Below are 25,511 nucleotides of genomic sequence, written 5' to 3' on the forward strand. Positions count from 1 at the left end.
GAGGGGCCAGTAGAAACACTATATTCATTTTTGAGGCCTGTGCTACATTTTAAGGCAAGTGTCACATGTACAAAATAGCAATGAACAGCGTTTGAATGGCATTATGACAACACGTTGGAAAGAAAATGGCGAGGGAGACTTTCAGACGCTGTGCAGTGGCCTTTTCCCCAGCCCTTATCCCGGTCCACTGACCCCTCTGTGAATGGAGAAACAGGAGACTCCTCTGCTGGCCTCCCGGGGGCCGTCAGCAGGTCACACAGAAGCATCTTTTGCAGACCATGGTGGCATGGTGGCATATGTGTTCAACCAATGGGCCCCACTGGCCAGCTCCAATCGCCTCGCTTTGTACGAGTCCTCTTCAGAAATGAGAAAGTCAGAACGCCAAAAGCATACAACTTACAGTTCAGGGCTTCTCCATCCAAACTCAGACTGGCTTGAATTGGAGCTAAAATGATACACACACACCCACACACCCACACGTGTATATACACATAGTCGTACTACACATGAAAGAAAAGATTCACTGAAGCCCGAAAAATAGCACATGTCCATTTACAGTTTGGAATCCATGTGATTGTTCCCCCTTTCAAATCGGATGGATACTGGCAACAAGCTCTAGCCAGGCGCCCGTGTCCCTGCCTCTCTCTGCTCAGTTCCTGGTCCCTTCCGGCTTCGCGGGATACTGGAGTGGCTTAGCTTGTTTAGGAGAGCTGGGCCTGCCCACTGGCTGGGACAGCTCTGTGCCCCGTGGCTTTTCCTACCCCTTCCACGTGGGCACAGGACTGCATTTCAAATGTAGGGCCCGTGGGATATGCACAACAGGGCAAATGAGAATGACGGGGTGAGTGGCGCGGCGGAGGCTGCCTGTGGCCGGGGACCACAGTGAGGTCAGGGAACCGAAATGTAGTACAAGGTGCGTGGCTAACCCGTTAGATGCGAGGGGCATCAGGAAGAGGCTGCATTGGTGCTGTCCGATAACGCAGAGAACAGCGTGATAAACCCTCTAATGCATGAAAGCACAGAGCCCTGCTCAGGAAGACTGCTGTCACCGGAAGGATGCAGTCTCCTGGAGAAGGCTGTCACCTAGTTCTTGGGAAGGTCAGATGCTCATACAGGGGTTAGCGTTTGGTACCTAAGAAGCAAAATGATCATTTTCATGGTTTGACTCACCAGATCCCTTTGAGGTAGGTAAGAGACAGGTGATGTTAGCCTCAAGGGTACAGTGAGGCCCCAGGACTTGGTGCAGGACACACCGTTACACCAACAGCCACAGTGAAGCAGCAGATTCTTCCATCTGCTCAGAGCCCTCCCCTAGTGAGAACTGAGGCACCAGGTAACAGGAGGAACATGGACCATTTTGCTGGGAATTTTAAACTTTGACGTACTGGCCGGCAAGGGGCCACGTCGGCCAAAGGCCTGGGGACTGGGATCAGGGGCGCCCCACCTCAGTGTGTGCATTTATTGTAAGGGGTGGGTTTGTTTTGCTGCCAGGAGCACTTTTGGGAGGGTCCACTCGAATGTCAAAGACAAACTGTCATGGGATGATCACACGTCCCCAGAGGCGCTGGCTGCTGCCAAATCAGAGTGGATGGAGATAAAGCTGAAGCCTTGTGAGAGACCCAGGCCTCAGAAGCCTAAAGGTGCCCAGGGCTGAGGTGGGAAAGGGACGACTATGTGTCTTGTCCTTGATTAGGGAGCCCTCACTCCCCAGCCCCTCTCCCTCTCCTGCCTTAGACCTCAGAATTTAAATTGTTTCCTTATGCTCCTGACCTGAGGCGCCTCAGTGCCGCCACACCTGGGGTAGTTCTAACCGACACTGCGCAGCGCCTGGGTCCCTCAGAAGCCTCGCACTCCTAGGAGCAGCGCCACTCTTTTAACCCCCGAGTCTCAGCGGACGCTAAGACTGTGGGAATTTCTCCAATTACTGTTGTTCACGAGGAAACGTGCCAGATGACTGCGACCCTCCTTGGTGTGCTCGGCAGTCCCCAGTGCAGAGCTGAGCAGGGCCAATGAAGAATAAGATGCCTGCGTTTTCCCAAGTTTATCCACAGGGCCTGGGAGGCCCAGGACTCCTCAAGCCTGGCAGCTCGAGAGGGAGTTTTCCAAACAGCCCTGGCGCACCAGCAGCTGCACCTGGACTGGATCAAGCCAAATGTCAGTGTCCTGGTCCTCGGCAACCAGTTCCCGCTGGGGAGCCCAATGCCTGTGTGGAGAGGTCATCCTCAGACTGGTGACTGGGCCAAAGCACTGCTCGGGAGACTAGAAATCTGTGAGGGCGGCGCCCGAGTGTAATGGGGCGGGTGCCAGCCTGTGGCCCAGCCCCCTCACAGCACCGACTCCTTGGACTCCACTTCTTGGACACTGGTTGCAGTGGAGGAGGGGTTCTGGTGTGTCACCAGAGGCGACGTCTCCTCCTCGGACTTGCAGTTGGGGACAGCTTCCACTTTCACCTCGCTCAGTTCCTGTTCTCCTCTCTTCATGGCCTTCTGGTTGAGATGGTGGAGAATGCCCGCGCCCAGGGCGTCCCCTTCTACGTTCACCACCGTGGTGGTCCGGTCCCTGGTGGGCAAAGAAAAGGGAGGTGTCACAGCCAGCACCCCAGCGGGAGACAGCGAGGAGCTGGCCCTGTCGCAGGGAGGCTGGATGTCACCACCAGGAAACTGAATGGAAGGGGCCTTGTGTCCTAGAGGGCACGCTGCTAAGGGACTTGCTCTAAATTGATTTTCTTTGAACATTTTCTACTTTTTGCACTTTTTTTTTGGTGGCCCAGAAGACTGAACTCAGGGCCTTCTGCACACTATGTAGGCAAGCTCTCGATCATTAAGTTATATCCCAAGCCTTATTGTGTCTGCTCTTTATTTTTTGGTACTGAGAATTGAACCTCCAGGCGTGTGCCACCATGTTTGGCAAAATTTTTTAAAATTTAGAAACAGGCCTTGCTAAGTTGCCCAGGCTGGCCTCAGACTTGCAATGCTCTTACCTCAGCCTCCTGAGTAACTGTGCACCTTGCTCAAGTCATTTTTTATTCTTGTACATGTAACAGTCCCTCACTATAGAAAATTTGGAAAAAAGGAAGTTGAGCCAGGCATGGTGGCACACAGCTAAAATCCCAGAACTCAGGAGGCTGAAGCAGGAGGATTGCCTTGGAGTTAGAGGCCAGCTTGTATTACATTGTGAGTTCAAGGCCAGCCTGAACTACACAGCAAGACCCTGTCTCAAAAAAATAAAATAAAAAAAGGAAGCAAAGTCACCTGTACTCTACACCTCTGCACAAATTGGTGTTGACACTGATCTGCTTCCTTCTAGTCATCTTTCTATGCATGTATTTTATGTGTAATGGGCACCATTATATAAGAGTGCATGTAATTGGGAGAACAGGGCAGATAGGGTTTATGTCCCCTTGGTGTTATCCTCGTTTTCATTTTAGTGCTGCTTCACTGCTAAACTTTTTCTTCTTCTTTCTTTCCTTTTTTTTTTGAAGTAGGATGTCACTAAATTGCCCAGGCTGGCTTTCAACTTGTGATTCTCCTGCCTCAGCCTCCTGAGTGCTAAAATGACAGGTGTGTACCACCACACTCTGCTCACTCCTGGCTATGGACCAGTCCTCACGTGCATTCCGTGGCCGTAGCAAACATCATCTCACAGAAAACAGCACTGTCCTTTCTTGAGCTTCCTTGCTGCAATTAGCCCAACACCCATGCCAAGCACTTGTGTTCAGGTTCCCGCATGCCTGGCTGTGACTAGCCTGGCAGGAAGGTCTTTCTTCACTGCTGTGGAGTGAGGGCTTTCCCATGCACCCAGCACTCTGTGCACAGTGCAGAGCTGACTCACTTAAGCCTCACCACTACTGTGCAGCTTCTGCCATGATTCCCATTTCACAGATGAGCAGATCAAGGCACAGAAGAGCTCACAATAGGCAGCAACTACATCACGAGGCCATGATTTGAACCCAGCTGCCTGGGCTCCAAGCCTCATTTTCTCCCACGGCCTCTGCCATCTCATCAGCACCTCTGCTGACTTTCTCTACACAGCAGGTGTTACTTACACCTGCCAAAGGTACTGCTAGACTCAAGGAATCAGTATCTAGAAATCCCTTTGTGTCTTAATTATTTTGCTTTTTGAGACAGGTTCTTGCTCTGTAGTTCAGGCTGGCATTGAGTTCACTCTGTAGCCCAGGCTGGACTCGAACTCATGGTGATCCTCCTGCCTCAGCCTCATGAGTACTGGAATTATACGCACACCTGCCTGCTTTGTGTCTTTACAGGAGCCCTGGTCCAGATCCCTGCCTTTCCCGACTCTTTCTCTGTGAGCCCAACTGGAGTCTATGCTACTTACACTAGTAGGGCTCCCCTTCTGTCCTCACAGAAAGCGCTCCTCAGATGCTTCCAGGCCAGGGACACCACTCCTAAAGGACCACTGCTCCTACTACTTCTGGCTCCCCTTCAGCCGCCAACTCCATAGGGCCTTGTGCCCCTGGGCTGTGCTAAAGGCCTGGCACTGGATCCCACTTTACCGGATGCTATGAGCTAGTTACCAGTAGTGTCATGTCATGGTCAGTGATAGATGTTCATGGGCATTTGACCCTTACTATGTTTAACTTCTCCTAGTGCTAACTCTGGCCTTGCCAGTTCAACTGTAGGCTTCTTCACAAGGCAGGGAGTGTATTTTAAATTTCTCCACATGCCACATTCCTAGTGGAGTGTCAAGCTCCTAGGAAATCCAATAAGGCGTTCTTTATTATTATTATTACTACTACTATTATTATTGTTGTTGTTATTATTATTCTTGTTGTGGTTTGTATCTAGATGTCCCCAAAGCCTCATGCAGTCACAGGTAGGGCTTTTTAGAGGCAGCTGGATCTAGAGTGTGTGATGCTGGGATTAAGGATGTGATACTGGTATCAAGGGTGTGTGATTACTAAATTAGTCCACTGATTGGTTTGGCATAGTTCTGGGTAGGACTAAGGGTGCCCCACCCTGGGTGTTCCTGGGTAAGATATAAGGGAGAGAAAGAGGGTCATTGCCTGCCATGGCTGCCTTCTGCCTACCATGAACTGTTTCTCCTCTGTGATGCCCCTCTGTGATGCCACCCTGCCTTGGATCCAGCTGATTATGGACTGGAACCTCTAAAAACTGTGAGCTAAATAAAGCTTTCTTCCTTTGAGTGTTGGGTATTTTGTCTCAGCAGTGAGAAAAAAGTAGCAAAGACAACCATGTCCTTAGGATTAGCTACTTACACAATCCAGTCCACAGCCAGGATCAGAGAGAGGTCATGGGTGGGCAGGCCAATGGCTTCCAGGATAATGGCGATGGTGAGGACCCCTCCAGCTGGCACGCCTGCTGCTCCAACACTGGATGCTGTGGCAGTCACCCTGGGGATGGCAGAGAATGTCAGTCATCACCATGGAGCATAGAGGGGGCCTAGAGAAATACAGAACATAGCAGCCATGGCTAAGAAACTGAAAAACCACACCACTGCAGGTTCTGCGAGCTGAAGAGACAATCTGCTTTCCAAGCACAGCTCTCCACATCCTCAGCTTCTGCATTCACGAATTCAACCAGCCATGGGTCAAAATGGTGTCTCTGCTAAACACGTACAGACATTTTTCTTAGCATTATTCCCTAAACAGTATAGCACACTAGCTATTTACACAGTCTTTCCACTGTATTATGTATTGCAAGTAATCTGGAGATGATTTAAAGTATGTGGGCAATGTGAGTAGGTCATACGGAAGAACTGCCCCATTTTGTGTGGGGGATTTGAGGATCCTGGGTTCGGTATCTATTGGGGGAAGGTGGTGACCCTAGAATCAAAGCCCCAGGATGTGAAGGGAGGACTACAGCGAAGCCCTACTGCCCTCATTTTATAAACGAGACACCAAATTATGGGCCCTTGGCTTTTCAATCAAAGAAAAACCTCAAGGTTGACGTTAAGTCCAAAGATGATGAACAAGAGTAATGAGCTTACAGAATCGTGAAAATCTGCCCTGCATTCAGCTCCACGCTGTTGAGCTGGGCGATGAACACAGCAGCCACACACTGGAAGATGGCCGCCCCGTCCATGTTCACAGTGGCCCCGATGGGAAGAATAAACCTGCTGATCTTCTTGTCTACACCGTTGTTTTCTTCAATGCACTTGATCATAGAAGGAAGGGTCGCTGAGCTAGAAATGCAAAAAAACCAGCAAACAACCATGAGAATGGCTGCCCCAGCCAGGCTAACCCATGACTCATCGGGAACAGAGCCATCAGCACCATCCTTGTTTCTGGCTTTCTTCCCTTGAACTAAGAGGGGAAACCAGAACAATTTTAAAGTTTCTAACATAATTATATTATTTTGTCAACTCTCAAAGTATTCAGATATGACTTCGTGATTTTACCTGTTATATTATTTGCTTGGATTTACCTGTTCTAGTTTTCTCAAGAAGCACACACTGCCTCAGAGCAGAATGTTCCCAAGAGGACACAGAAGTGGCTATGCATTTCCCACAGGGCTCACGGAGTCCCAGGCTGATGTGGCTGGGAGCGGCCAAGCCCACTCACCTGGAGCAGGTGGCAAACGCCGTTGCAAATGGTGTGAGAAGGCCCAGGAGGAATCGGAATGGGTTTTTTCGTGTGAAAACAAAATAAATAAGTGGCAGAACAATTATTCCATGAATAACATGGCCCAGTATGGATGCGAAGATGTATTTCCCGAGGCTGGTCACCAGCGCGATGATGTTCTTCATTTCCACGATCTTGCTTCCAACCAGGAACATGATTCCCACAGGTACGTACCTAAAGCGGAAACACAGGGTAACTGTCAGGAAGGCGGGTTGGAGGGGCTGGGGATGCTGGCCCTTCCCACTACAGAAGGTAAGGATTTTCAGCTAGGCTGTCTCCATCTCTCCCGTGGCTAGCCCTGAACACAGAAAAAGATGGAGGTGGACCATCCCCATTTTACAGCTTATGAGACTGCGTGAAATAAAGATGACTTGTATGGGTAAAGCAATCAGAACCAGAATGAGATTTCTTTCCTCAACAGATGGGTGCCACTAACCATGCAGGCCCCCTAGCAGACGGGCCAGGAACTCAAGATCAAAGTCCCCAGGATTGTGAGCTTTGACTTTTGGTTTTGCTCAGGCTTGTCCTGAGAACTTACAAACACAGAGGGCTAACACTGACTTCACAGAATGGCTGAGGCACAGATTGAGCCGAAGCTGGGACTTCTGTAGTTTTATATTCATTGTAGTTTAGAAAACATGACCCCGTGGGAAGAAGCCACTAACAATGACCCTCTGGGAGCACTCCCAGAATGTGGAAGGCTTTTTAAAGGCAGGACGGGGAGGAATGAATTATGAGAGCTACAGAAGAACAAAAGTCAGTTGTTTTGAATTGAATATCAACTCAGGAAGAATTTGCTATTGACTTTGTAAGTTTGAAATACATAGGTACTAATGTCACATAGGGCACAGAATTTCAAAGGGCACAAAAGTGGACAGTGTGAAGTCTCTTGTGAGTGTCCCCCAGGCAGCCAGTGCAGAGCCAATGCCACTGTTTTTTTGAGTTTCCCTTCTAGAGCTATTTTAAACAATGTTATTAACTTTAAATCCCATAGGGATATATAAATACACATTCCTTTCAGAAAATGAAAACATTACAGATTAGACCCAAATTCTCCTTCGACACCATCATTAAGCCAGACCCCTCTCAGATACCGCTCCTGCTTCCCATGCACTGAGACAGGAATGTATTTAAATCTCATGTTTACTTTTCATTCTACATTATGACTTTGAGATCTTTTCAGGTCAATACTTAGAAACCTACCTCAGTCCTTTTCTTCTTTTTATGCAGTACCAGGGATCAAAACCAGGGACACTCTACCACTGAGCTATACTCCTCAGGCCTTTTTATTTTTATTTTGAGACAGGGCCTTGCTAATTTGCCCAGGTTGGCTTTGAACTTGTGATCCTTCTGCCTCAGCCTGCCAAGTAGCTGGGATTATAGATGTGCACCACTACCTCTGGCCTTTTGTAGTGTGGTGAGATACACATAATGTAAAATTCACCATCCCCACTGTTTTTAAGGGTACAGCAGAGTGGCCTTTAACAGATTTCCCCTGTTGTGCGATCACCACCATCATCCACCTCCAGGACCTTTTCCTCATCCCCAAAATGAAACTGAGTGGATTCAATAGTAACCCCTCCCCTCCCCCTCCCCCAGCTCCTGGTAGCTACTGTTCTTTCTGTCTCTATGAATTTGATTACTCTAGGTACACAAAAGTAGAATCATACATCATTTGTCCTTTTGTGACTGCTTCCTTTCACTTAGCATAATGTTCTCAAGTTTTACCCATGTTGTAGCATGTGTCAGAATTTCCTTCTTAAGGCTGACTACTATTCCATTGTATAAGTATGCCACATTTGATTAGTCATTCATCAACTGATGGACACTGGGGTTGTTTCCACTGTTACTTCACTATTTAAAAATCTTCCTATAGAATGAAAATACCATCAGGTATTTTGCCATTGTCTTGTTGGTGGACATCTGAATTGTTCCTAGGTTTTCATCAGTACAAATACCACTGCATACATGCCTCTTTGTGCCCACATACCTGTCTTTCTGGGTAGAAACACCAAGAAGTGGAATTCAGGAATTGCACTTCTTGGTATTTTAGTGGTATGGTACTACCATCTGCAGTTAGAAACTGAGCAAGATTTACCTCGCTGAATACCTCCTTATATAGGTATCAAACTGAAGCAAGCACTACACTGGTTTCCATATTGAAAACAAACTGTCTAGACCTGGGAACAGGATTTTCTTGCACAGGGTTGTCTTCAGTCAAAACTTTGGAAGAATTTTGGACTCAAAATATAAGCCAAGAAAAGAACTTGACATTGGATGAAAAAACTTTTTCCTGTCCGAACATACCAGTTTTTCCCCAGAACAACGGTCATATGACGTGGCATATTTGCAGTGCCGGAGTCAGGCTCTGGAATTTTCAGTCTAAAAAGAAACACACCACTGAGCAGGCTTGCTGGGCCTGTCACTCAGTTTCAAACTTCTCCTGAAGTTATTCTAGTTTTCCCCACGGCCATCCGGGAGAGAGAAGTTCTGGGTTCTCAAGGGCTGATGATGAGGAAAGTGCTTTGTGTGAGAAACACAAGCTTGTTCCTACCATCTAATGGGTAGAAGGTAAAAGCCACAGAGGGCTGAGTTCCCTTGTGAAATACCAGGAAACTCTCTCAATGGATGAGTAGTAGAAATGGTATGATTTCTGGGGGGCTGTGTTTTTTTTTTGGTACCCGCAGTCGAACTCAGGACCTTGAGCTTGCCAGGCAGGTGCCGTGCCACTGAGCTATGCTCTGGGGAGCTGTTTTGAAGCACCTAGTCAAATTTTTACTTTTTCATCAGGAATCAATCTAATGCTATTTACTAAAATGTCATCCTTTCATTGATATTACACAAAGAAATGTTTATAAATTAAAAAGCTTAGTGAAAAAAGACCATTCCAAGTTTGTACATGCACAGGTTGACGATGGGCTTATCCTCCATGCTGTGAAATGCTACAGTGGGGGGGGGCTCTATATTTTTTTGGTGCCGGCAATCAAACCCAGTACCTAACATGTGCTAGGCAAAGGAACCCCTGTGCTACACTGCCAGTTTGTGAGGGTCTCTTTGAAGTCTGAAGTCTATCATTTTAAGATAAATGAATTTTCCTTTATGCAGCAGAGAGCAAATTGATGGAATTCATTGCTTTACAAGATGATAAGGGTGCTGCATATACTCTGGGTACGGACTGACCCGGGCTGATGGTGGAGCCCATAAAGAGACGACAGGGATAGGACCACCCATGGAGTCAGGGTGTGCACCAAGGAAGTAACTAGTAACTAGGGTCCACACCTGATTCCTAGAGATTCTGGACAAGAGGAGAAATCATCTCCACTTCCCCCACCCCACGCCTGGCCTGTGGAGACAGCAACCACATTCAGAGCGGTGGGTCAAGGAGGCCAAAAGGATAACCTAGAGTGGCGAAATCAGGTCCCGCTCTGAATGTCAGGAAAAAGAGAGTAGAGGTAATGGGGTGACACTCACCACATAATCCATGACACCAGCACCATTGTCGCCTCGTTGAGGGAATTGAAGAAACGGATGAGCTCTTCTCCTTCAGAGCCCAGTTTCTTCAGGGCCACGCCTAACAAGAGGGCAAAAAGGACCAGCCCTAAAATGTTCATCCCTTCAATCTCGGTACCATAGGGGATCTGCAGGACCGGAGGAGAGAGAACAGCCTGGGATTAACAGATACTGAGAATTCAGGGGTATTCACTTGGCATCTCCATCAGACTGAATGCTGCATCTAGGATAAGAAAAGACTCATTTTCTTTAACCCTTAGTGACTTTATAAACACAAAGATAGAAAATTTAAGGGGAGATGGTGTTGAAGATACAGAAAGTCAACAGGTCCAAATTTTACCTAGGTAATTCTGGAAGCAGATTAAAAAAGGGAGAAAGCTGGGTGTCATGGAGCATGCCTGTAATCCCAGCACTTGCACTTGGGAGGCAGAGGCAGGAGGATTGTTGCGAGTTCAAGGTCAACCCGAACTGTATAGTAAAATCCTGTCTCAAAAAAAAGCAGGGGGGATTGCCAGGCATGGTGGCGTATGCCTGTAATCCCAGCACTTGGGAGGTTGAGGCAGATCGTTGGGAGTTTGAGACCAGCCTGGGTTACAAAGTGACCTCAAGGCCAGCCTGAACTGTATAGTGAGACCCTGTCTCAAAAAGACAATAAATAGATAAATAAATAAACAAACCAACCAACCAACCTTGGGAGACCACCATTTCAAAGAATTAGTAGCAGGGATAATAAACCCTCCCTGAGTGGGCTGTCCTAGGCTCAGATGATGTCAAAGCGGAGAGCCTGAACTGTCAAGCAGCACAGAATGGTAAAGCCACCTACTTAGAGAACAGGCCTAGCCAACATCCATATCTCAGTGAGCCAAGCTATGAAAACCAGGGTTAGCAGAGAGGCCCAGCTGGACTCCACACACACTCTGACCTCTTAAAACCAGTGACCACTGATTAAATCAACAGTTGTCAACGGGGCGGTGGTGGCATGGCTGTGAGGATGTGCAGGTCCTGCGGTTTTCACCATGATTGTGGTGTCTCACTGGGAAGCAGTCCCAGGGCGCTAAGAATGCCACAGGTTCAGACAATGGAGCCCAGGCTCTCCTACACTGGAAGTTTTCTGAGCACCCCCCTGGACACCCACACGGGGAACATCTTGTTATAAGGATCTGAGCCAGAGCTAACTCCGTTTTACAGATGAATACATTTCCCCCCTGAATTTGTAATATATATTGGACTTTTCGAGAATGTCAAGTTGATATACACTCAAGGAAAACTCTATTTCTTCTGAACTTTACCAATTGTTACCGAAGAAGCAAGCCCAACATGTAGGCTTTAAACAATCCACTCTAACCCTAAAGTTGCACCTCGCTGAGAACAAGGCACAACATAAATGTCCCTTAAGAAATATTTGCTTTATAAAGACTTCTGCAAGCAGTCTTCTAGAGCAACTTACCTTTTCCTTGGTCACATTTCCAAAGCTGTTGTTGCGGGTCACTGTATAATTGGTAGCATACTGTGATGGAGAGGAAGAAAAACCACCGTTAGTGCCCAGGACAGGACCTACCCTGAAGGAGGGCATAGCTGATCTCTGTTACTCACACTAAATATTGTTACTCACACTAAGTGTTCTGGGCATGCTTCCCTTGACTGGCTTGGGAATTCTCAAAGACCTTTGAGACTGTATGAAAGTTACATTAAGACCAAGACAGCACAGCCTTCAAGAAGCCTCTGGGTTATTTAGGGACCCAAGGAAATGAGGATTTCCATCTGTTCCTGAGCAATGGTTGGGAGATACTACGCTCAATTTCCTGATAGTTTGACTATTTCCAACAGTTGATCTACTTCATGTTACTTGAAGAAATCTGGCACTACTTCCCTAATGCCAAAGCTCACTTTGCAATGCATCATTTTATTTCCACTTATTTATCCACGTCCCACCTTGTTCCAGGAGTTATTTGAACTGTGCTCCTCAGTACCTGTTTCTAATCTGGCTTGAGCCTCCACCCACCAAAGCAAGAAATGTGAGGCAAGATGGTGTCTGCTGGCTAAGTTTCCCAGGAGACTCACTTAGCAGGAGTGAGATTTCTCTCTAGCACTGTTCAACAGTTTGGCTGACTTCACACACCTCTACACAGTACTCACAGGTATTGGCTGTGGCAGCCTACACTGTGGAGTGGGATCTACTAGAGCCCAGACCTTCCTTGCCCTACTAAGGGCACTTGCTTCCAGAACCTTCAGGGGTAGCTTGTTTGGAAGTACAGACCTGGGCCTGCTCTGTGCCTGCCTCTCAGGAGCTCTGCCTTTACTCTGCTTGACTTATCCCATGGCCAAAGGTGGCAGGGAAACAAAACTCACATCCCCTCTGTGTTGGGGACCGAACGCCTCATAAATCCATTTTTCTTCTCCCTCATATTATATATAACGTCACCCCTGCACATAATGCAGATTGAAAAGAAAAAGAAAAAGGGGTTGTAAATAGGGCAAAATCTTTGCTTGTAAAAGCAATCAGATTACAGCATCTCCCCTTTTATATTCCTTCTCTGTGCAAAGAATGGCCACAGGTGTCTATTTTGCCATATTGCTAAAAATGAGAAAACTGGAAATAACCTGTCCACCAACGGGAGTTGGAGGGAAATTATGTTATGGTCTTATAGTAGATATTCTCCAGCCATTAACACTACACAGGATGTTTACCTATGTGGGAAATACTTATAATATATACTGTTTTTAAAAGAGCAAGTTATGCCAGGTGTGGAGGTGCACGCCTGTAATCTCAGCACTCAGGAGGCTGAGGCAGGAGGATCGTTGCGAGTTCAAGGCCAGCCTGGGCTACAAAGTGAGTTAAAGACCAGCCTGAATTGCATAGTGAGACCCTGTCTCAAAAAGACAAAAAAATAAGAAAAGAGCAAGTTATAAAGTAGTATGCATAATGTTTGTACATACTAACAATACATGTCACATACTTATTTTTGTAACATGTACACACGTGGAAAAACCGTATCTGAAAGATGTACAGCAAAATATTAATGGGTAGTTAGCTCTAGGTAGAGGCTATGGATGATTTTTGTTTCCTTTTTTTGTATTCTTAGTTTTTGTAATGAGCACATATGACTTTATAATAAAATAAAAAATAGAAATGTTATTTTAAAAAATTCTACAATATTTGACATCACCAAAATGTGATTTGAGGGTATTTCCTAAGTGCCTAAGTGATATAAAAAGATTCTGAAACTAGTGGGACATTTAAAAAAGTTTTTACAATTTTTTTTTTTTTTTTTTTTTTTTTTTTTTTTTTTTTCATTTTTCTCCGGTACCGGGAACCGAACTCACGACCTTGCGCTTGCCAGGCAGGCGCTTTTGCCGCTGAGCTAAATCCCCAGCCCCTACAATTTTTTTTATTTTTGAACTACTATGCAGTTCAGGCTGGCCTCAAATTCACAGCAATCCTCCTGCCTCTGCCTCCCGAGTGCTGGGGATTACAGGCATGTGCCACCACGCCAAGCTGTTTATTCTTTTATTATTTTTAATTCCAGGTGCCTATTAATAAAAGCTTAGGACAGTCATCCAGTTTTTATTTTTTTATTTTTTGGTCTTTTTGAGACAGGGTCTCACTGTGCAGTTCAGGCTGGCTTTGAACTGACTTTGTAGCCGAGGCTGACCTCGAACTCGCAATCATCCTCCTACCTCAGCCTCCCAAGTGCTGGGATAACAGGCATGTGCCACCACACCTGGCTAATTATCCAGTTTTGAAAAAAAATTACCCAGTTTTGTTAACCACATGGTCCCTCCCTAGTCTACTTAACTAGGTAACAGTGATTTATACTTCTTCCCCATCAAAGTTTCATGTATCAGGCAAAGTATTAAAACTTAGCGTACGGAGGGCTGAGGATTTAGCTCAGCCGGCAAGCACAAGGTCGTGAGTTTGATCCCTGGTACCGGAAAACAAAAACAAAAACAAAACAAAACAAAAACTTACCGTACGGAATGCTGCAACCACAAGATTTGAGGGAAACAGGTTTCTGTTGGGAAAAAAGAATTGTGTCACTACTCTTAAAATTCAACATGAAAGAAAAACATCAAAGTGAGAAATGGATGTTGAATGGATAAACTTATAGTATAAAAAAATTCAGTGTGAAAGTGCTCTGAGACATCCATTCCTGACAGCCTAACACGTTCTCTCTCCTTCCACACCCAAGCACATACTGTAGTCCTTTGCTTCACCTCATCACCCCAACTGGCCTCAGCTGGTCCCCCATAGTAGCTACTTCTGAGCGCACCATCCTTTCCCCCAGTGCTAAGGATGGAACCCAGGGCCTTCCGTATGCTAGGCACGCGCTCTGCCGCTGAGCTGCAGCCCCGCCCAAGCACACATCGCCCTCTGTCTCATGATGTTCCTTGCACTTCAGGCTAGGCTGTGTCCCATCCAACCGTGCTGGGCTCCTTTCACCTCCCTCCAGGTGAAGGCCCACTGCAGCGCTTTGCAGTGGCAAGTGGACCTGCCTGCAAGCAAAATTCCAGGGATTCTGTTGTCGTAATGAGTAAGAGCCATTTCTGGAGTATACAGGCCCCAGACATTTGTCCTGAAAAGTGGAGTAAAATCCCGTATAATTATGGTCTCAAGGCGCTTATGGTTTCCAAAGACTTACATGATGAATCTACACATAAAAACCTCACCCCTGGACTAACTCCAAAACCAGGTTTTCTTCCCATGCACAATTTAAACATGCACTGAATTTTCCAGGAATGCAACTACTGCACAAATTACTGAACGATGATTTTGTTTTTGTTGTTCAGAAAGTTCCAAGAATTGCTCATCTTCCTGGAAAATCACATTGCCAGTGGCAAACTGTGGGATCTGAGTCCTTAATTCCACACTCCAGTTTTAGGTGGCAGTCTGCATTTACAATTACTCATTTGCAGTGGTTCTGAATTCAAGAGCAAGCTTTCAACCCCTTTTTTAAAAGACTATATACATATTGAAATGTTTTTATTATAATTATTCTCCTTTTATCTTTTGTACTAGTTGTTATAATATTTTAAAATATTTCCTGAAAGTAAATTGGCATTTCATTTAGATTGAGGGATATAAAATACTGTCATAAAAGAAGGGCAATAGAATTAAGTCCAAAATCTATCCATACTTTTCTTTTTCTGCAGTACTGGGAAATGCACTCAAAAGTTTTCACACTGAGCTACATTTTCAGCTTTTTTGTTTTTGAGAGAGAATCTTGTTAAGTTGCCCAGTGTTATGGCTTGTATCCCCTCAAAGCCTCATGCAGTCATAGGTGGGGCTTTTACAGAGGTGGCTGGCTCTAGTACGTGATGCTGGGATTGATTCATGGTGCAATGCTAGGATCAAGGGCACTAGGATTAAGGGAGTGAGTAATACCTGCCCAAAGTAGCCTGGATATGATATAAGGGATAGGAAGAGCTATGGGTGTCCCATGTTTTGCTACCTTCTGCCTGCCATGAACTGTTTTTCCTCTGAGATGCCTCTCTGCCATGTCATCCTGCCTTGGAGCCAGCCGATTACAGACTTAAATCTCTACAAACTGTGAGCTAAATAAATCTTCCCTCCTTTAACTTTGGGTGCCAGGTATTTTGTCTCAGCAACAAGAAATAGTAAGACACCCATTCTGGGCTTGAACTTGCAATCCTCCTGCTTCAGCCTTCAGAGTTGTCGGGTTCCAAGTGTGCACCACCATGCTCAGCTTGTACAGTTTTTATTGAGGGGTCCCTTTGGGCCAGGTTCTGTGTGGGATGCTCATCTTGATATAAAAGAAATTATACTCCAGCTGACAGACCATTTGCTCTATCCACTTTCCATAAGAAGAGTAAGTCTAAAACAAAAGATCCAGGATCATCTTTCATAGTTTGTGCCACACTGTCCGCTGATCACTTCTTTTGTGGTTGGATTGTTCCCCAGCACAGGAACCCTGAGGTGACTATGTGGAGTTCCTTGAGCTTCAGAGGTAGGCAGTGTAACCCAGCAGCTGGCAGATCTGATGACCTCTTGATCAACACAGCTTTATGTATATCCTCTCCTTGACTGGGGGTAGGATCTACGATTTACTTCTAATCAACACAATGTAGCCAAGGCAACAGGATGTCCATTCCATGATCCATTACCTTCAACTGTAGCTTCCATCTTGCTGGCTGAGTCTCCTGTCTGCTGGGCTTGTACACTTTGATACAGTAGCAGCTATGATGGAAAAACCCACATGACAAGAAACTATGTTCCAAGGCTCCCCATCCAATCTTCAAAGAACTGAATTCTGCCAACTACCTCAGAAACAAATCCTTCTCTAGTCAAGCCTTTGGATGAGACCCTAGTTCTGGCCAGCACCTTAGTTTCAGCTCTGTAAGAGACTCTGAAGCTGAATGCCAAGATTCCCAATCTCTGGGATAGTAAATGCCTGGGATTTTAAGCTGCTATATTTGTGGTCATTTGTTACGCAGCAATAGATAACTAGTACACCAGCCAACAAAGTTGATGAGATGCAAACATACTTCATTAGAACACTCACAGAGCCCTCACAGGGTGATCAGCAATTACAGGCTGCAACACAGCACTTCCCAAGCTTACTTGCCTAGGAAATCTGAATTGCTTTTAGCATAAGTAGAGAATTCCAGCAAAGACACATGTGCATTAAGATAGAAAAGGTGATCTCTGGATGAATTAACTGTTGCAAAATTGTGATCAGAAATTTGATTCTTATCAAGGGTATATTTACTTAACATACTGGCATTGGGTAGTCTTTGGTATATAGGTGAAAGTAACTCTCTTACCTATGTCTTGTGGGCTAGGTTTGGGATCTCATTTCTCTTTGCTGGTCTAATCATAAGCAGAAAGAGCCCTTCAAAGTCTCCCTGGTCTATGTCCACCACTTGACAACTCTAAGGAGTTCCCAGACTGAGCTGGCTGGAGAGTTCGCTCTCAGTGAGGACATGAAAGTCAAGGAAATGGCCAAGGTAGAAAACCTCCACCTTCCCCAAGGGAATCATTTCCTCTGCAAATACCTCCCATCCTTTGGGCATCAGCTGATTTCTCCATCGTTGCAAGCGCAGCCTTTCTCACAGTCTGGAAAAGGACTCTTCCAAAGACCACAACAGTACTTCTTTAAATCCTCCAGTCCCACCTGGTCTCTTTATCCTGAGTGATAACCCAGGCCCATTTCACCCAGGATGGCCTCTAATTCAGAACTTGCTTGTAGGCCATATATGAGATCCAACTGAAAGTGAGGCGTACAGATGATATGGGAACTCCTGCCAAAAACATCAAGTTCCTAAGAACGCAGTTTATTGGCAGTTCCTGAGAAAGTCAAACATACCTTTACCAGAGGACCCAGCAGTTCTACTCCGATTTACCCAAGAGAAATGAAAATATAAGTCTGCAAGAAGGACCCATACGTATATAACAGCATTATTCATAATAGCCTGAAACCCCAAATGACCGTGACAGATGAATGGAGAAACAGATTGTGAGATGTCAGTGTTGCAGAATTTAAGAGACGGGAGGGACCAATGGGTGAAACAGATTTATTTAGGTGCACACTGGATCAGTGGATTCGTATCCAAAGACTGAGTCCTGAACAATGGAAAGGACTCAGTTTTATACATGTGGTCAAAGAGGCAGTCTACCTACCTAGTGGGCAAAATCAGTGAGCGGGCAAATGGGTTTCCAGAAGCAGGACAAAGGCAGTTGATCAAGTGACCGTTTTATAACTCAGCATATCTTTGTGTGTGTGTGTGTGCGCGCGCGCACGCGCATGTGTTTGAAACAGGGTTTCACTATGCAGTTCTGGCTGGCCTTGAACTCATTTTGTAGCCCGAGCTGGCCTCAAACTTGCAGCAATCCTCCTGCCTCAGCCTCCCAAGTGCTGGGATTACAGGTGTGCGCCACCATGCCTGGCGGCTTAGCACATCTTGGTGGAAAAAAAACTCAGGATCTTATAGAAGCGAGGGATCATAAAATCTTACTTACAGGAACAAAGTCTCTAACTTGATTTGTTATAGAACAGAGAACAGCAGCCATGGGGGAGGGGAAGACTGAGGGGGAACTGCTTAAGGTATATCTGGACTGGGAGATTTGTTTTCTTTTTAGGTTTTTGCTTCATTCATATAGCGGAATATCACACGGCAATAAAAAGGAACCAACCACTGATATACACAACACCATAGATAGCACAGTGCTACACAAAAGGAGCAAAGACAAGGACATACTGAATTATCCCACTGACATGAAACTCTAGAAAATCTAACTGGTGGCAATAAAAGCCCATTAGTCACCCAAGGCCAGGGCTGGGGAAGGGAGCTGGCTGAGAAGATGGTCGGGGAAGATAAGGTCTGGCACGTGGGGTGTGCTGATGGTCATATGAGTTACCCATTTCTCAAAACTCACTGAACCATACAGCTAAATACCTTTTACTATATGTAAAGCCTATCTCAAAACTGCTTAAAAAGTATAAAAAGGTAACAGTGCAAACTGCAAAGGAGAGTCTACAACCAACAACTACACACACTCATGGGACGCCCGCAGTCTCCTTGACGACAGCGCAGCTCTCAGACAGCAGTCCCCAGCGCGGGCACCCACAGACACCTTCCTTTCATTGGCTGCCACGGACCAGAAGCTCCCGCCAGTGGGGCGCGGCGCTTCCCTGGCCCTCTCCCCTCTCAGCCTCTGTCGTGGGGCTTTCAACACAGCTCTGTGGTGAACTCCAGCCTTTCCCGGGATCAGCTGCTGATGAACAAGTAAGCAGCTCTGTTCCTCGGAGCTCTGTCTTCAGACACTTCCCAGCTGCTCCTGTTCACGCCGTAACATCACAGGCTTCCAAAATAAGGAAGACTGAGCAGGAGGGATTCTACAGGTGATCCCTCATCAGCACACAGGGGCCCCAGGGCCTGCCCTGAAGGTGACCCATCTCCCAAGCCTCCATCTAGACCAGCACCATCCTGCAGAACTGTGTGCGTTCCTGCTGCCCTGTGGGAGCCACGTGGCCGCTGAGCACTTGAAATGGGGCCAGTGATACTGAGAAACTGAGTTTTAAATTTACATTTAAACTAATTACACTTGCATAGCCGCCTGTGGCTAGTGTCCATCCTATTGAACAGCACAGATAAGCTGTTCTGAGGCCCAGACCCTGGTGGTGAGGACTGAGTGGTCTTCCTACATTGATGCCATCTCCCTGGGCGTTAAGCGTCACGGTGTTTCTAACTCACAGCTCGTTGTCTTACTCTGGTTCACTCATTTTTCCTTTCTGTTGTTTGACCCGAGAGATTTACATGAATTACAAAGTGCCAGATGTGTTAGACCCATGTCTCTCAAACATGAATAGGCCACAAAATCAATTTATTGAAATTTGTTATTTTTTTTCCTTTCAATTTTGAGACAGGGTCTTGCTAAATTGCCCCGACTGGGCTCTAACTTGTAATCCTCCTGCCTCAACCTCTCACAGTGCAGGGATTACAAGCCTGTACCACCCCACATGGCTCTAACTAGGATTTTAGAAAAGATGAAATACATTATACAGGATGGAAAATATCAGCAGGTATCACACATAAAATATTATTTAGTGGAAACTCATCTTAATTGGTGTACATGGGGTAGAGTACATGTTGGTGGATACCACAATGTAAAAGGTGTTTCTACCCTTCATACACCAATTAAGATGAGTTCTACCAAATTAAAAAAAAATGTGTAAAAATGCCAACTAAATCCAGAAAACCCAGACAGACCAAATTGGGACAGAATGTCTGGAAAAGCTTTTCTACTGTCATAAGAATTTTTAGATATATTACTTAAAATAAACAGAAATAGGCCAGGCGTGGTGGCCCATGTCTGTAATCCCAGCACTCAGGAGGCTGAGGCAGGAGGATCGTTGTGAGTTGGAGAGCAGCATGGGCTACAAAGTGAGCTCACGCTAGCCTGAACTGCATAGCGATACCCTGTCTCAAAAACACAAAAAGCAAAAAAAAAAAACAAACCAAAAAATAAACAGAAATCTAACAGGTGTGATGCAAGGCTGAATGGGCAAACACAAAACGGCTGTCGGGGTTACCGTGAACACTTCTGCAGCTCAGCATGAAAGACTTCAAAAACATCCCTTCTTTATACATCTGGTACCCTGTGTTTCTCTGATGCTTTATCAAGGGTGGTAGGCAATTCCCTGCTCTATATGAGAAGCATGTGAAATAGTTTACTTTCGCTTAGGTATACTTTTGTTCCAGAAGTTATTTCCTTCTCTTTAAGTTCAAACGCTCTGTTCTACAGAAACTTCAAAGACTCCAGGACAGGATATGGCACCATACACATATACCTGATAAATATTTATTTGCTCTAGTGTTTATTGTTTTGGAGCCACTTAACAGGGATCTCTCCCTTCAGATCTTGGTGCCTCTACAAAGCTGGAGCCCAAGGGGGGCTGCATGCTGTGGGCTCATGATACGATGACAATGAGGGTGCATTTCTGTTTGTGAACCTTCTCTTCAATGCCTCCATCTAATTTCAGATTCCAGCCAGAAACACTAGAGCTGGGCTCATGGACTTTTGGGGAAATGAAGGCAAGAACTGTCCTCATTTTCTGCACCAAGTAGCCCTCATCTGTCCACGAGAGGCTGGGATGCACAAGGCACTCAAGCATTAACTCACATAACCTCAACGTAGCTGAAGGTAGTAGGTGTTATTATTAACCTCATTTCACAACAGATAAGGCAACTGAGGCGCAAAGAGGCTAAAAGACTTGTCTGTGTAGAGCTAGTAAGTGGTACAGCTGGGATTTAAACCCAGGTGGCTGACTTTAGTGCTTGTTCTTAATCGTGACCCCAGCTGTCTGCTCTTATCGGTCTTATTCAGTTATTCTCCTCAGTGGTAGAGGGAATGGCCAAGGGTTAAAAGCTTTTTTTTTCCTTTTTAAATTACACAGTTATTTTTTTTTCCTCTTCAGTGTCCAGTTAGGGCGAGAAACCTTTGTTAACTCAGATTCTTGCCTATGGGAAAGAGTTAGAGGCACAGTAAACTGCCACAGTCAGCATTTCAAAGAACCGATTCACAATTCCGTCCTCTGATTGTGCAATAGCTAGTTAATACCGGATCCCAGTCTCCAATTGGTTTCTCTGCACCTAGGCAAGAAACATGTTTTCTGTGGCTTGAGAGGCGTCATCACACTGGTACCGATCAGTCCATCCTTCCTCTTCCCGTGACGGGAAAGCAAACACTGTCTGCTACTGAGAAAATGCGCATGGGGCAGGGGTGGAGGGGGGGCTAGAAAACCACGCAACAGATAAAATCCCAAAGAGGCCTGCCATGGACCTGGCGGCCACTGGGCAACAGGCAAGATAGCAGCCCAAGCCATTCTGGCTGCGAGTGTGGGCGGGAGCCCTGGACCAGCAATTGTCTTTACCTGCTTCCTATGCAGTTAAGACTCTAGTTCTTCATCTGAAAACTACGAACTTTAGAGCCCAAAGGGATGCATGTTAGAAGCCAACTGTCTCAGTCCTTCAATTTACAACTGAAATAAAATGAGACCATCAGCATGTGGAGCAGGGGCAAAAGAAACTGGAAGGTCGGTGGGGACTGCTAAGGATCAAGAAGTCCTACAATGGCTAGTTTCCTGATAACCTGTTCTCTTTGATGCCTAAACCATTTCAATTTGGATAGGAAGTCAGAAGCCAATCAGTGTGGTCACACAGAGTTCTGAAAGTCCTGGTTTTTTGGTCTTTTTGAGACAGGGTCTCGCTATGCAATTCAGGCTGGCCATGAGCTCACTTTGTAGCCCAGGCTGGTCTTGAACTTGTAATGATCCTCCTGACTCAGCCTCCCGAGTGCTGGGATTACAGGTGTGCGCCATCACGCCCAGCTGTTCTGGGTTCTTGAGCCTGGAGCTCTGGGCCGCTCAGGAGGAAACTGATTCTCCCACCTGCCACCTGCTCTGTGCCATTGCTCCTCAGCGGCTCCTCACCCCAGGTCCTTGTTCTGCACTGTTATTTAGCATCCATTGTGTTGAGACAGGAAACCACTCAGAAATCACATTCTTAATTAAACAAAACCACACACAATGAACACCTACTAGCTTCATCTGTGTCTGACCTGTAGTTTTTTGTCTTTAAAAGATAAACTAGAAAGCACAGCAGAAGAACCGTGTGGGAATTGTGGGACATTCCGCCACAAGGAAAGGCATAGACTTGAACATAAGGCTTTGGTGGCAACTATGTCAAACCATCAGAGACTTCCCCATTCTTCCAGGTGTTACCAGGCAAAAGGGCCTGCAGGCGCTCAGGCATTAACTCATATAATCTTCAAAGCAATCTCGGTCCATCCACACCCTGTCCCATTCACATGCCGACAGGCCAAAGAGCATGCCCAGAGTTACATGTATTTGGCATCCATGAAGTTTTGAAGGAAGCAATTTTAAAATATTGCCCCAAAGAATTCCCAGACAAGGAAGCATTTCCAGGTGGCATAGTTTCATGCAACCCAGCCTGAGCAGGTACAGTACATGCACACTTTTCTTCACACAAGAGGTTCAGCCTCAGCTAGTGGTTGGAGGAAATGGACATCTTCCTGGACCCAGCTGTAGCTTCCCTGGCTCCTCTTTTGGCCCAAAGTAAATATCTCTGAGATAGTGACATTAGACCAGGAATGAGACATCATTACTATAACATGCTGCCCTGGGGCAAAAGAAAATACGAGAAATAGCCCTGAATTTTCAGGGCAGGAGACCCATAGTCCTCCTAATCCCTCCTTTGATAAACTACTGTGACCCTGAGCAAATCACTTAATCTCTCTATGCCTCGTTTCCTCAGCTGTAAAGCAGGATCATACAACCTGTCCTGCTGGAAGCAAACGAAACACTACCTATCCTAACAAGCTATGACATGGCCTCTGGTAGCTCTCCCATGGAGGTGTGGCCGGAGTCCCTGAGAAGGTATATCTGCACTGACTGCTAAGCTGCGACACTCACTGGCTCACTGTTCACTTCAGGAGCTTGATCTAAAACCAGGAAACAGAAGTCCTTCCTGGGGCTGGTGGTCCAAGGCATCTGTCTCTGCTTCAGCCCCAGGTCCCATTTTTTGGCTGCTGTCCCTCTCTTAGAACACTACTGAGGCTTCCTATGAATTAGCATCATCAGTGTACCAGAGCTGAACAACACACACTCCTTTCTTGGGACACAGATTTCCTGGAAAAAAAAAAAAAAGGAATTCTTGAACCGCATAGTTATCTTTTCTCCCTGTATGACTTGACTGATGCCTGAAAGTAAGAAGCCAAAGATGCTTTTGCTTCAATACCCACTAAAAGCCCTCAAACTTTAAAAATCTCTACAAACTGTAAATATCAAGTTGCCAGAGAACAGAAGCTACAGGCTACCCTTACTGCCCTTTTGGCAAGAACTTTTGGTCTTTCTCATCAGGTTGTTTGTTTTGAGACAGGGTCTTGCTATGTAGCACAGGCTAGTTTTGAACTCACTTACATAACCCAGGCTGGCTTCAAACTCACAGCAATCCTCCTGCCTCAGCCTCCCAGGCACTGAGATTATAGGCATGCACCACCACCCCTGGCTTTTTTCTTTTTTAATACAGATGTCCTGGATTTTTGTTGTTGCTTTAGATAAACAACCTCTTAAATGGCAGACAGTCATCACATTTTCCAGATGGAGAAATGGAAACAGCAGGAAGGCAAGTCAGTCTGCCCAGAGTTTGCTGCTTTTCATAGACTCAGTAATGATGAGTTTTGGCTCAATAACTCAAGACAACATACCTTGAAGGCTCAAAATCCAGAATTAGCAGAAACCTGGAGGGGGAGCCAGCTGGACTCCTCACTCAACTGAACCTGGTTAGATCACTAAATGCCTGCAGGCTGCTGTTTCTCCAGCTGTGAACTTTGGATTAACAGAGAAGCCAAAAGAGGTGAGGCTTTGGAAACTACATTATATCACCTCACAGGATGAAACGAGCAAGTCAAGCCAAGTGAAGGTGGTCTCCCCACCCTCGGGAACTCAGCCTTTCCACAAACAAAGCTCCTTGGAAACTTACAATACCCGCCGCGGTCCTGACCGGGGTAGACAGCAATCTATCCCAAGTCCCCAAGAGAGGCTGTTAATGGCCAACGAGCCCACATAACTAATGCCACCCTTACCATCCATAGGTCCATGGACAACCCTTCAGAAAATTACCAGCTTCCTTCAAAGCCCAAAGGTTGAATTAGGCGAAATTTAATCCATGTTCCCAGGACTTTTGGGCACTGTGGGGAGAAAATGGGATGAAGATACCCGGGTCGTAATGGAATTTTTTTCTTTACGATAAGCGCAGACCTGAGAGTATAGGGAGTAAAGTACAGGTAGGATAGCCTTCCGCCCTAACACACACCCACCTAACGGTAAGACTGATGTCCCTGCTCCGCGAGACCCACTGGTGCGCTCCAGCTGTTTGCAAACATGTAGTCAGCACGCAAAGACTCCAGACGTTACTTTGATAGTAAAAATGTTAAGGGCTACCAGCAGCCAGTTAAATCTTACGCTGTATGAGTGTATGTGCATGAACTGGAGGACAACAGAAAGCTAATCTTTCCCATTGCACTTTTGTAAAGTGGAGAGCATTACCTGACCAGATCGAGGAAAGAGTCCACTGTTTCTTTGGGGACCGGCGGAGGCCCCGACTCCTCCAGCCCCAGGTCGCTGGACTGCAGGGTCTGCGCACCAGACCCTGGCTTGATGATGAACGCTAAGGCGACGGCGAGCGCCGAGGCACTCAAGGTGGTGAGACCAAAGTAGGCGACGGCGATGCCACCCAGACGCCCGAGGGAGCTGGCGTCGAGAGAGGCGGCCCCCGACACCAGGCTGCAGACCACCAGCGGCAGGATGATCATGCGCAGCATGCGGAGCAGCATCTCGCCGGGGAAAGCCAGGTAAGTGACCTGCGTGCGGCTCAGCTTGAATTCGCGCAGCGCCGCGCCCAGGCCCGCGCCCGCCAGCACCCCGGACACGGTGAGCAGCACCATCGCGTGGCGCCGCAGGAAGCCGGCGCAGCGCCGCGCGCGTCCCGCCGCGGTCCCCGGTGCGCCGGGTCCCCCTGCAGGCCCCGCCTGGACGCCGTCGAGGTAGCCGTTGGTCTCGCTGCTCTTCTCCATGGCGCTGCCCAGCGCTGCAAGCAGCAGGAGGTCGGAGACTTGGGCTCTGAGACAGACAGGTTCCCGGTGAACAGATCTGGTGGAGCTAACGATGTCTCCCAGCTACGCCCCGCAGGTTCGGGGAGCCGGTCCCCGGGGGTCTTCTGGACAGTGCGAGAAGGGTGCGGAGAGGCGTGACTGGTGGGTCCCAGGCCAGGGCACAATGGTCCGCGCTGCAGCCAGCCTTCTCTGCCACAGGCTGCTGAGATGATGCAACCCGGTAGCCGCGCGGGAGGACTCAGGGAA

The 25,511-nt window shown here is 46.7% G+C and overlaps 1 protein-coding gene across 1 annotated transcript; it reads right to left on the bottom strand.

The window, feature by feature from the left end:
* Slc1a4 (solute carrier family 1 (glutamate/neutral amino acid transporter), member 4) lies at nucleotides 1–25,511 on the bottom strand. The gene is made up of 8 exons (XM_005385695.2): nucleotides 24,700–25,511; nucleotides 14,082–14,124; nucleotides 11,559–11,618; nucleotides 10,073–10,239; nucleotides 6,542–6,775; nucleotides 5,968–6,162; nucleotides 5,237–5,371; nucleotides 1–2,559 (listed from the first exon to the last, which is right to left on the bottom strand). The coding sequence occupies exons 1-8, from the start codon at nucleotides 25,224–25,226 to the stop codon at nucleotides 2,325–2,327; spliced, it is 1,596 nt and encodes a 531-aa protein (XP_005385752.1). The 5' UTR covers nucleotides 25,227–25,511; the 3' UTR covers nucleotides 1–2,324.

This window comes from Chinchilla lanigera, unplaced genomic scaffold (assembly GCF_000276665.1).
Source record: "Chinchilla lanigera isolate Chin_1 unplaced genomic scaffold, ChiLan1.0 scaffold00023, whole genome shotgun sequence".
Classification (NCBI taxonomy): Eukaryota; Metazoa; Chordata; class Mammalia; order Rodentia; family Chinchillidae; genus Chinchilla; species Chinchilla lanigera.

Bases quoted from the DNA above. Each gene is read 5' to 3' on its own strand.
- Slc1a4 (XM_005385695.2), bottom strand. From the start codon at position 25,226: ATGGAGAAGAGCAGCGAGACCAACGGCTACCTCGACGGCGTCCAGGCG. The intron at 10,240-11,558 runs GTAAGTTGCTCT...CCGGTCCTGCAG, and splicing joins GAAATGTGACCAAGGAAAAG to ATCCCCTATGGTACCGAGAT. The intron at 6,163-6,541 runs GTGAGTGGGCTT...TTGCATTTCTAG, and splicing joins GCGTTTGCCACCTGCTCCAG to CTCAGCGACCCTTCCTTCTA.